The 11,273-nt window shown below is 57.0% G+C and overlaps 2 protein-coding genes across 4 annotated transcripts; one reads left to right on the plus strand and one right to left on the minus strand.

Annotated features, from left to right (window-relative positions):
• Positions 1–189: 189 nt before the first annotated feature.
• On the minus strand, positions 190–4,445 carry LOC113224121 (splicing factor, arginine/serine-rich 19-like). 3 transcript variants are annotated; one of them, XM_026453405.1, is made up of 4 exons: positions 1,946–3,801; positions 1,403–1,516; positions 1,126–1,183; positions 190–430 (listed from the first exon to the last, which is right to left on the minus strand). In XM_026453405.1, the coding sequence occupies exons 2-4, from the start codon at positions 1,508–1,510 to the stop codon at positions 306–308; spliced, it is 291 nt and encodes a 96-aa protein (XP_026309190.1). In that variant the 5' UTR covers positions 1,511–1,516; positions 1,946–3,801; the 3' UTR covers positions 190–305. The 3 variants fall into 3 exon arrangements, with proteins under 3 accessions (XP_026309190.1, XP_026309189.1, XP_026309188.1); XM_026453404.1 differs by lacking the exon at positions 1,946–3,801 and adding an exon at positions 3,812–4,270 and having other exon boundaries at positions 191–430; XM_026453403.1 differs by lacking the exon at positions 1,946–3,801 and adding an exon at positions 4,277–4,445 and having other exon boundaries at positions 196–430.
• Positions 4,446–6,377: 1,932 nt separating this feature from the next.
• LOC113224122 (ras-related protein R-Ras) lies at positions 6,378–11,273 on the plus strand. Its single transcript, XM_026453406.1, has 6 exons — positions 6,378–6,578; positions 9,443–9,530; positions 9,647–9,749; positions 9,844–9,952; positions 10,713–10,831; positions 10,905–11,273. Exons 1-6 carry the CDS (start codon positions 6,426–6,428, stop codon positions 10,987–10,989), a joined length of 657 nt encoding a protein of 218 aa, XP_026309191.1. The 5' UTR covers positions 6,378–6,425; the 3' UTR covers positions 10,990–11,273.

Below are 11,273 nucleotides of genomic sequence, written 5' to 3' on the forward strand. Positions count from 1 at the left end.
CCGGACGCTGAGGCAGGAGAATGGCGGGAACCCAGGAGGCGGAGCTTGCAGTGAGCCGAGATCGCGCCACTGCACTTCAGCCTGGGGGACAGAGCGAGACTCTGTCTCAAAAGAAAAAAAAAAAAGAAAACTGAGGATCTAATTCCTGTAGCTTGACAGCCATCAGCACTCAAAGCTCAGGCCCAGATCAGGCCCCCAGACTCTCCAACATTGCCCCTGGTCAGCATCGCAGAGCCAGGAGTCCAGGTCCCCAAACCCCATTCTCTCAGACTCAGGCACCCATCCCTTCCTCCAATACCCGTGAGTCAGGCCCCCAGCCCCCTCTTCTTACTCACAGTAGCTGTGTCAGTCCCCCCTGATTCCTGGGAACGGGGCTCTGACCGTGGACTCCGGCAGCGCCGCCATCGAAGGCCATGACACCGAGAGCCATCTGGTGAGAGATTTGCATGGGGTATTGGACACAGGGGACTCGCTGCCGAGACTTGTGGGGTAGAGGAAAGAGGAGCTTGATCTAGTTCCTGACAGCGGAACCAGCCTCTCGCCTGCTCTCCAGGCCTCCACGCTCTGCCTCCCAGGAGGACTTCCCAGCACCCACTTCTGAGGTTCTGATGCTCAGCCATTTGTCCTCCTGTCTGCCCTCAGACACCTCAACTTGGCATTCAGGCCTTGCTGGGATGCAGTCCCCACAGACGTTTCCTGCCTCCCCCAACCCCACTCACACCTTCCTGCATGCCAGCCCCAAGGAACCCCAGCACAGCTCCTCGCTGCCGCACCTGTGCTGTGGGCCTGCTGCAGCCAATCAGGCTTCCCTCTAATCCTAGGTCCTTAGACTCATAGGTCCTTAGAGAGCCCGTTCACCTGTCCCCGCTCTGGGAAGGTGCCCTGACCCGTCTCCCACCATGCTAGCTGAGGTGGGCCTCCTGCCCTCTCCCAGCACTGTGCCTGTCTCCCTTCCACCGCACATTAGGCCCTTCCAAGGCAGCCACAGGGTATCTGCCCATTTTTGGCTCCCCGTGCCAGCACAAGGGTGCCACCCAGGTGGCTTCAGAAAAGCTTCTATCAATGACATTAGGATAAAGAGCGCCGAGAGAGGGCGGGGCTGAAAGGAACCGGAAGCCACCATACCTTTATCATTGGGCAGGTCCCCCTGCAGGGAGCTTCCCACAGCCTGCTGGATGGCTCGCTGGGGAAGGGGGGAAGAACCAAGCGTCAGAGGACCCAGGCAGATGCTTTGCAACCTCTGCCCCTTGGGAGACAGACATCCCAGACACTGACAGCCAGACTCAAGTGCTTCACGGGAGCCAGGAGTCCAGTGCCCCTGCCTTGGGCCCCGGAGTCAGGCCCCTGGAGTGTGGATGCCCAGCTCCTCCATCCCTCAGTGCCAGGAGCCCAGCAGCCTCACCAGGATAAAGGCAGAAGGAGAAAGTGTGGGGTCTCTGTCTGGCGGACCATCGCCCCGATCCTCGCCCGACTCCTCCGTCTTCCCTCGAGACTCATCTTCTTCCTCCATGGTCACCTGGGGGTCCAGGGGTGACAGTTTGGAGTGGAGGTCCCGGGAGAAAGGACGGAAGGAGAGGATAGACATGAAGACCTCAAGGGCCCCACACTATCTCCCTCAGCATCCCCTTTGGCACCCCTCCTCTCCTCCACCTCATCCCGCTCCACCCTGTGCTTGGGTGGGCGCTGGGCCCAGCATAGACACCCCAGGGACTAGGAGCAATTCTCTTCCTTTTTTCTGGGTTTCAGGTGCCTCTTATGTCAAAGGGAGGCCTCCCCGGCCTCCACTTTTAACATTTCACTCCTCAATTCCCGCAGCTTTCCCAACAACGTATCCAAATTTCAAGACCTCGTTCCCTGGCCTCCTAAGAGGCAAAGCCAACACCGAGATTTTCTGTGTGTGCTGCACCGTGATTGCAGAGTGTGTTCCACCGTCCTATAAACCCACCTTTCCCAAGGCCAATGTGCTGGGCAATATTCAACGCCATGCCTCAAACACCACACAGCTTCCTAGAGCATCAACTGTCCTCGATGGTGAGGAAAACCCCCAAATTTTATTTATATACCTAAGTTGGAAACTTCACTGAGTGATCTGCAAAACCAGTATGCCATTTTTAACATGAAAACGCTAAACTTCAGAAAGGCATGCTGAAGGGAAACTTTATAGGAGGCATTTACTTATTGCCATCTGCCCAAAGCCTTTGCAATGTCATGGAAATTCTTTGATACGATTCCCCAGTCAGGCAGTTGAAAGATCATCCATTAAACGGTGGATGTCTTGATTAGGGCTTCAGAAAAATATGAATATTTCAGCTGTAAGCTTCCCCACGACTGTCAAATCTGCTACTCGTAAGACAATATCCAATCTCAAAATTCCTAGAAAGCTTCAAAATCCCTAACCCACAACTCAGTATGCTTAATTGTAAATGCACGAAACAGGAGTATCTATCTCAGAGAATGGCTGTGAATATTGAAAGCCTGACTTCTGCCACACAGTTAGAGTACCTCAAGTGCTCAATACGGATGAACAGGAATGACACTATTAGCCCTTAAAGCTCAGGTTTCCCCTACATCTGCCTCCCTGCTTCCCCCACAGCATTCTTGCAAAGACAAGACCCTGGTCCTGTTCTACATCCCATATAGATTTTCAAACCATGCCAAGCCTCTACATTCAGCCTCCCAGGTCCACCTAATTCCTAACTTCCTAAGACACACCCAACCCTGATAGTCTATTACATCCCAGCCTCTTTTACCAACACTCAATATGCTCAGCCCCGTGGGCAGTTCCTGGCCCTGGGACTGTTCTCCAGCACCTCCCGGGGAAGCACATGCTACCTAGAACAGTGACTGTCACATATGAGAAGCTTAATCAACATCTGCTGACTATAGGCTCAGGGATCCCCAAACCCTCTGCAGTATACAAAGATGCTTGCTTGCTCATTTAGACAGCACCAGGCTTTGCAGACACACCCTCAGCTACTTAGATCTTTTGGACAGAAGAATGCTCTGCAGATACTGCTAGGTCCTGTCTGGATCAGTGGTTTCCCCAACAACAGGGTCATATACCAGTTTAGTGCTTCACAAATAGCTTGTTATAAAAAGTAAATAGAACAAAATAGTTCTTCGCAGCACATCGCAAGTAGTAAGTGGAAATGTCAATTTGTGGAAGGTGAGTTAATGTTAACACATTATGTTATATAATGTCAAATACATTATGACTGTCTATACTAGGTCTTAATGAAAAAATGTATCTTAATGCAGATCACGGTCAACATGGTTTGAAAAGCACTGTAATAGTGGGTCTAGATGACCCTCCAGACTCTTCCAGCCTAAAGTAGATTAATTCTAACTCTCTCAATAACCCCCAGGGTAATGCAGAATTTTAAAACATTTTTCATTTGAATCACTTTCTGAAGGGCAAGTATATCTAAGCTGGGCAAAATTTTCTCATTCTCTTTCTGTATTATTCGCCACAAGCTGATCCGACCTGAAAGGCATTTGAATTTGCTCCAGGCATAAAAACTGCATTCCTGCAGTCATATTCAAGCCACCTAGATGGTTCCAGGTCCTTCTAACTGCCCCCAGCCTCCTGTCACCCATTATTAGACACTACCCATACCCTGGAGACCCCAGACCCTCAGTACATCTCAATATTTGACGCCCTCCCCTGGTGGGCATATCCCAACCCCCTAGGGGGCTCTAAGACTTGCTAGCCCTTGGCAGTTATTCTAGGCCTGATAAACGGCCCCAGACCTATGCAGACCAGTTGCATCCTCAGGCCAGCCCAGGTAGACTCCAGCCCCAACAGACATACCCCAGGCGCTCTAGATGGCTCTGAAGATACTCCTCAGGTCTTGCAGACCCTCCTTCACCCCTGGGATATATCTCAAGATCTCAAGATGGCCCCAGAACCCTCTAACCAGACCCTAGTCCCCGGTCAGCCCATAAAGACAATCTACAGTGTCTACAGACACGATCCAGGCCAGCTATATGATGGAGGGCAGGCCTTAGGCTCGGTCTAGGCCCAGGGACGCCCCCGGTCCTCTCGGAGACGCCCCACTGACGCCCCCAGGAACCCACGGATGCGTCCCAGGGCCCTGAGAAGGCCCCCCTCTCGGCGCCAGGTTTCGCCGCAGCTGCCGGGCCCGAGACCGCCCCATGAAGCCCTCCAGGACCCGTGGCTTGTGGGGAGGACCCCGGGACAACTAGCGACCCAACTCCGCCCCGCCCACCCCAATAGGCCCGAGCCCCGCGGCCCGGACCGCCGCCGCCATCTTACCCCGCCGCTCGGGCTGCGGCTCCGGCCCCGGCGCGGGGCGGGGCAGGCTGGGGCGGGGTTCGTCAGCAAAGGAGGAGAGAGGCGGAGCTAAAGCGCCGCCGAGCTTGTCGGGATTTCAAGTACCGAGCACGGCGCCGTGAAGGCCGGCGGAAACGCAACCGGACTCGGTTTCCCAGAAGCCAATGGGACACATGGGGCGGGGTCCGCGCGATGCACGCCGGGAGGCGTAGTCCGCGCACCGCCTCTGTCGCGCGGGGACAGCTAGTGGGGTGAGAGGTGAAGTGGGCGGGGCCGCCGTAGCCCGCGATGACGCCCCACAGTGCCCTGCGCGGGCGCGGAAAGGGTGGCGGAACAGGAGGTGACGTAAAAGGTACTAAACAGAATAGATGCAAGGGAATTGTAGTTCGGCGGAGTGAGCACGACTTGCTGGATGTCGTCCTACCCACATTCTGGGGCTCTCAGAATCCAGATCCTCTAGGTCCCCCTAAATTTAGAACCAGACGGGATGCAGTGGCGCACACCGTAGTCCTACTCGGGAGACTGAGGCGGAAGGATCGCTTCAGCCTAGAAGTTGGAGGCCAGCCTGGGCAACATAGCGAGGCCCCGTCTCTAAAAAATAAAAATAGGCCGGGCGCGATGGCTCACGCCTGTAATCCCAGCACTTTGGGAGGCCGAGGCAGGCGGATAACCTGAGGTCAGGAGTTCAAGACCAGCCTGACCAACACGGTGAAACCCAGTCTCTACTAAAAATACAAAACTTAGCCGGTCGCGGTGGCTAACGCCTGTAATCCCAGCTACTCGGGAGGCTGAGGTAGGAGAATCGCTTGAACCCGGGAGGCGGAGGTTGCAGTGAGCCGAGATTGCGCCATTGCACTCCAGCATGGGCTACAAGAAGGAAACTCCGCTCAAAAATAAATAAATAAAAATAAACTTAGAACCTAGAAGCCTGACCCCATAGCCGCCTCATTCAGTACAGAGAAGTCTGAATTCCCAATCCTCTCACTCAGAGATGAGTCCAGACTCCTATTTCCCTCTTCCCTTGGACTCAGGAGTCTGATTCTTCCTTCCTCAGACCCAAGAGTAGGTCTCCCAGACTAGTCCTGGTCTCAAGCTCTCACATACGAATTCGGGTCCCCCAACCCAGTGGCCTCACTCAGACCCAGAATCCTGGGTCCCCAGCCTCTCTAACCCCTGGACCTAAGAGTCCAGGTCCCCGGCTCCCTCCTTTACCAAACTAAGGACCCCAGACGCCTTCCTCCCTGACATCCTCCTCCCCAGGACCCAGGAGTCCACATCTGCAGCCCATTTTCTCCTAGGGACCAAGGAGTCTGGGCCCTCGGCTTCCTCCTCCTTCAAGACCCAGAAATCCTGGCCCCAGGCTCTTCATGACCCAGGCATCCCAACTTGGTCGAGCTGGCTCATGGATTAGGAATGCAGTGATCTCACGGCCCCTCCCTGCCCCGTTACCCCGCTGTCCCCCTCTAGGGCCCCACTCTCCTCCCAGTCTGTCTTCCGCTTGGCTGGGACAGCGGGAACCGGAAGCCTGGGTCCCTTAGCAGGCGGAGACTCTAGACTCTAACCCAGACGCCCGGGTCGAAAGCTTGGCTAGGATCCCAGGAGGGAGGTGGAGCTTCTCCTCAAAACCTGCTGCTGCTTCGGAGCGCCCTATATACGGCCGCGCGCGCGAGTCGACGAGCCCCGCCTACCATACTAAGGCCTCAGAGACCATGCCCCAAGCAGCAGTGTCACAGGGGTCCTTATTTGCATATCCCCTCTCCTGACGAGCTTCCCGCCCCGTCTGCTGAAAGAATAAATTTATATTAGCATAGCCACGCCCACAGACCGCCCTCCCGCTGAGAGCGCGTGGCGCCGCTCAGGGCGAGCACAGGTCTCTCATTAGCATAGCCCCGCCTCATTCGGAATTCCCCTTCGCAGCGAATCCCGTACTCTTTCCCTTATTAACATAGCTCCTCCCTTTCTTTGGCCCGTCCTCCTCCTTAAGTGTGCCGAGACGCGAGCCTTCCTCGCCAGAGCTCATGATTATGCAGTAGCCTCATTAGCGTAGCCCGCCCCCCCCCCCCCCCCCCCCCCCCGGGTCCCGCCCGGCTCCCCCGCAGGCGGTAGCGAAGGCTGCAGCAGCGGTGGCGACATGAGCAGCGGGGCGGCGTCCGGGACAGGGCGGGGGCGGCCCCGGGGCGGGGGACCTGGGCCCGGGGACCCCCCACCCAGCGAGACACACAAGCTGGTGGTCGTGGGCGGCGGCGGCGTGGGCAAGAGCGCGCTGACCATCCAGTTCATCCAGGTAGTGGGCCCTCACCCGGGAGGGTGTCCCTGGGACCCAGAACTGAGCCCTTGGGGGGATCCCCGAGACCCCTTTTCCCCCTTGACCCGTCACTGAGACCCTCCTATAAGGCCCTCTAATCTTAAAAGATCCCCACAGATTGTAACCTAAACTCTTGGAGAGCCTCCATCCCCTGCACGGGGGAGCCTTCCTTCTGCACTCGCATCCTGAGACCCACCATTCCCTCCCCCAGTGCCCCAGACCCCGCTTACCTGCTGACCTGGCTTTGAGCACCTCCTGGGAGCATGCTAAATATAGAACACTCACCCCATTGGGACCCTAAGCACTCCCAGGCTCCCCCACCACACCCTCGGTGCCACCTTCCACCACCCTGAGCCCTATCTCCCCCAAATCCCAGTCTCCAACTTCCCCTCTAAGCCATTGAGAACCTTCCTGGGAGAACGCCAGTGCCCAACACCTTTGAGATTCCCCCACATTCTGTTTTTTTTTTTTTTTTTTTGAGACAGAGTCTCGCTCTGTCCCCCAGGCTGGAGTGCAGTGGCACGATCTTGGCTCACTACAACCTCTTCCTCCTGGGTTCAAGCAATTCTCCTGCCTCAGCCTCCCGAGTAGCTGGAACTACAGGCGCATGCCACCACGCCTGGCTAATTTTTGTATTTTTTAGTAGAGACGGGGTTTCACCATATTAGCCAGACTGGTCTCGAACTCCTGACCTCGTGATCGGCCTGCCTTGGCCTCCCAAAGTGCTAGGATTACTGGCGTGAGCTACCTTGCCCGTCCCAACGTTCGATTCTTAGCCCCTTCCATGACCGACCCTAGAACCTAGAAATTCTACACAGACCCTGGCCCTGAGACTCTTCTGGGACTACCCAGCCCTAAGACAGTCCTGCTTTCCAACCCGAGATTTAAAAAGAGATCCTGCCCCTTGGCCATTCCAGAAATCTCCCAAGACCCCAAGTCCTGACAATCCCCCATTCCTCAAGACCCAAACCTCCACTCTCCCACCCCACCCCCAAGGAAAACCAGCCCCTCCTCCATCCCGTGCTTTCTCCACTGCAACTCCCTGAGCCGCTCTCAGAAACCCTGGATAGCTCTCAAACAATCTCCAAAGAAGAAGCCCCCAGATTCTTGGCACCCCCAGAAAGAGCTACTCCTTGGGAGTCTCTCTGACCCCATAAATGAACTCAGTGTTTCTAAGACTGTATATACTATAACCTCCCAAAACCCCTGCGCCACCTCAGGGCTAGCCCCCAGTTCTCAGCCCTGAGGTTCTCATGCTGTGCTCTGAGGTCACGCCCCTAACTACCCCCAGAGCCACAGTCCCTCCCAGGGCCTGGTCCTTATAGCCTCCCTCCAGGACAAGCCCTCACCAAGCACCCCTGTAACTGACAGATGCAGTATTCAGACCCCTAGCCTCCAAATCACCCCTTCTTTCCTGAAACTCCACCCCTACCCAGGAAACCTCCTCCCCATTCCTGAGGGAGGTCCTCCCTGCTTCAAAGAAATCCTAGAAAAGTGTCTCCGCCTGAGATGCTACTGCAGAGGCCCTGGGGCCCCAGGACACCTCCATCCCACCCCCACCAAAAGACCCCAGCAAGAGCCTGGGAGGGAGCCCTTCTTGTGTAGAGAAAGGCCCCAGCCCTGGGCCCCTTGCACCCAGAGGCAGTCCCAGAGCTGGCCTAAGGCCTGGCTGGCAGCGGGCAGGACCCAGGCAGGAAGGGAGGGGCCGGGGCCCGAGGGTGGGGCAGCCTCTCCACAGCCGGATTGGAACCGGGACCTTCCCCTGGGAGGAGACACTGGAGGCCGCCTGAGCAGGAGGAGGGGACGGGGGAGAAGGAAGAAGAGAGGGAGGAGGCAGAAGAGGAGGGAGAGATATAAACAGGCAGTCTGGACAATAACGCCTCCGATAACCGATACATTCAATATTTAACAGGGATTTGCTCTGAATCTCGCCGGTGCTGGATGGAGTGTAGTGCTGTTCTTAGCCTCCTTTTTCAAATGAAGAAACTGAGGAACTGAGGCTCAGAGAGGGGAAGTGATTTGTTCAGTGTCACACAGCTAGGATGTAATGATGATGTGGGACATGTACCTTATACCAGAAAGAGAGGACCAGGAGTGACTCAGAGAGAAGAAGACTGGTGGGAGGCAGGGAAAGGGGGGCAGGGGAGCAGCTACCCAAAGAGAAGGGGACAGAGACCCAGAGAGAGGGAAAGAGAGACTCAGACACAGGGGACAGAGACCCAGAGAAAAGGGGGCAGAGACCCAGCAACAGGGACAGACATTTAGAGAGAGAGAAGGACAGGGCGGGGCGCGGTGGCTCACGCCAGTAATCCCAGCATTTTGGGAGGCTCAGGAGGGCGGATCACCTGAGGTCAGGAGTTCGAGACCAGCCTGACCAACACATCTCTACTATAAATACAAAATGAGCCGGGCATGATGGCGCATGCCTGTAATCCCAGCACTTTGGGAGGCCGAGGCAGGTGGATCACAAGGTCAGCAGATCGAGACCATCCGGGCCAACACGGTGAAACCCCATGTCTACTCAAAAATAGAAAAAGTTAGCCGGGCATGGTAGCGGGTGCCTGTGGTCCCAGCTACTTGGGAGGCTGAGGCAGGAGAATGGCGTGAACCTGGGAGGCGGAGCTTGCAGTGAGCCGAGATCGCACCACTGCACTCCAGCCTGGGCGACAGAGCGAGACTCGGTCGAAAAAAAAAACTCAGAGAGACAGAGAGAACAGAGACCCAGAGAAAGGGGGCAGACATTTAGAGAGAGAGGGACAGAGACTGAGAGAGGCATCCCAGGGGCAGGGCTTCATCCTGTCTGCCAGGGCACTGCAATAACTATCCTCTCCCCATCCTGCCAGTCCTACTTCGTGTCTGACTACGACCCCACTATTGAGGACTCCTACACGAAGATCTGCAGTGTGGATGGCATCCTGGCCCGGCTGGACAGTGAGGGCGGCGGGGATGGATAATGGATGGGGGTGGTGTCAGCGGGGGCTGAGGGCTCTTGGGGGTGACTGGGGGGAGCCTGGTCCCCACAATGGCCCCTCTCCCTATCTGTGCAGTCCTGGACACTGCGGGCCAGGAGGAGTTCGGGGCCATGAGAGAGCAGTACATGCGTGCCGGCCACGGCTTCCTGCTGGTGTTTGCCATTAATGACCGGCAGAGGTGACGGGTTGCCCGTGGCGGAGCAGTGGGTGGGTGTGGGGAGGACCTGGGCTCTGCAGCTGGCTGGATCTCATGCCTCTGGCTTCACTCGCAGTTTCAACGAGGTGGGCAAGCTCTTCACGCAGATTCTCCGGGTCAAGGACCGTGACGACTTCCCCGTGGTGTTGGTCGGGAACAAGGCAGATCTGGAGGCACAGCGCCAGGTTCGGGACACCCCTCTTTGTGGGGACCCCATCTCAGCCTGGGAGGCTCTTTTCAGCACACCTGTCCCCCATCAGCATCCTCCTCTGTTCCTGCAGTCCTGCAACTGCCACTGTCACACTGCTCACCTAGATGGGTTACCCCTAAACCGGACCTTCGGGGTCCCCAGCATCACCGAGCAGAGGGCCTAGCACGCAGGTGTCCTCAGGAGAGGCTGCAGGATGGAACAAAGGACATTCACCCCTATCCGCCAGCTCTCTTTGCCCCTTCCTCTTGTTCCTCCCTTCCAGCCAACCTCCCACCAGCCCCAGCACCTCCCCTGCTCATGGCCAGCCCCCTCCATGGCTCCCCAGTTCCTCCCCAGGTGCCAGATGCCCCGCACGGTTGCGCCCCTCCTTTCCCTGCTCCCAACACCCCACAACAATTTCCACACATAACTCATCCATTTGGCGAAGGTTTGGGGATTTCCAGCCTCTGGGGCTCTGCTGGCCTCTGCTGGGAACACCCTGACTTCCCGGCCTGCCCACGCCTGGTGATCTAAGGCACAGCAGGGCAAGTGTCCACGAAGCCCGCCCCCATCCCTCACTTACAGGACACCAAGCCCCTGCGGCATCTCCCTCCATAATCTCTCAGGAGCTCTTCCTCTTTGAGTTCTCACAGTGGGTCACCTCTCCTAGAGTATCCAGCCTGCCTGTCTGTCTCTCCAGCTGCGGTCACCCTGAGGGCAGGGACCTGACTCCTCCGTGTCCCCCGCACCCCCAGGTCCCCCGATCAGAAGCATCTGCCTTCGGTGCCTCCCACCACGTGGCCTACTTTGAGGCCTCGGCCAAACTGCGTCTCAACGTGGACGAGGCTTTTGAACAGCTGGTGCGGGCTGTCCGGTGAGCCGAGTCCCCTTCCCGTCGTCCTTGTCCCCAGCACTTCCACTCCAACCTCACTGGCCTTTTCCCACAGGAAATACCAGGAACAAGAGCTCCCACCCAGCCCTCCCAGTGCCCCCAGGAAGAAGGGCGGGGGCTGCCCCTGCGTCCTCCTGTAGCCCAGGCAAGAGAGAAGCAACCAGCACAAGCTCTCGGGACCAGCTGCCTTCACACCTTGCTGTGTGACCTGAGGCCCTCACTGAGCCTCAGTTTCCTCATCTGGGTCTCCCAGGACACATCACATGCCCACCCTTACTTCCTGGCCTCTTCTGGGCTACTGCCACTGTGTGCCTTCTGCCAACACCTCCTGTCCCCACCTAAGCCTGGTGGGGGTGAGGGGCTCCGGGTCACTGCTGTATATAACTCCCATCCCCCAGAATAATAAACGTCACTGCCAACGTCA

Source organism: Piliocolobus tephrosceles, unplaced genomic scaffold (assembly GCF_002776525.5).
Source record: "Piliocolobus tephrosceles isolate RC106 unplaced genomic scaffold, ASM277652v3 unscaffolded_43753, whole genome shotgun sequence".
Lineage (NCBI taxonomy): Eukaryota > Metazoa > Chordata > Mammalia > Primates > Cercopithecidae > Piliocolobus > Piliocolobus tephrosceles.

Excerpts from the sequence above, each read along its gene's own strand:
- LOC113224121 (XM_026453405.1), bottom strand. The coding sequence starts at position 1,510 with ATGGAGGAAGAAGATGAGTCTCGAGGGAAGACGGAGGAGTCGGGCGAG. Across the intron at positions 1,184-1,402 it reads CTCCTTCTGCCTTTATCCTG|CGAGCCATCCAGCAGGCTGT; the intron begins GTGAGGCTGCTG and ends CCCCTTCCCCAG. Across the intron at positions 431-1,125 it reads GGACCTGCCCAATGATAAAG|ATGGCTCTCGGTGTCATGGC; the intron begins GTATGGTGGCTT and ends ATCTCTCACCAG.
- LOC113224122 (XM_026453406.1), top strand. The coding sequence starts at position 6,426 with ATGAGCAGCGGGGCGGCGTCCGGGACAGGGCGGGGGCGGCCCCGGGGC. Across the intron at positions 6,579-9,442 it reads TGACCATCCAGTTCATCCAG|TCCTACTTCGTGTCTGACTA; the intron begins GTAGTGGGCCCT and ends CCATCCTGCCAG. Across the intron at positions 9,750-9,843 it reads GCCATTAATGACCGGCAGAG|TTTCAACGAGGTGGGCAAGC; the intron begins GTGACGGGTTGC and ends CTTCACTCGCAG.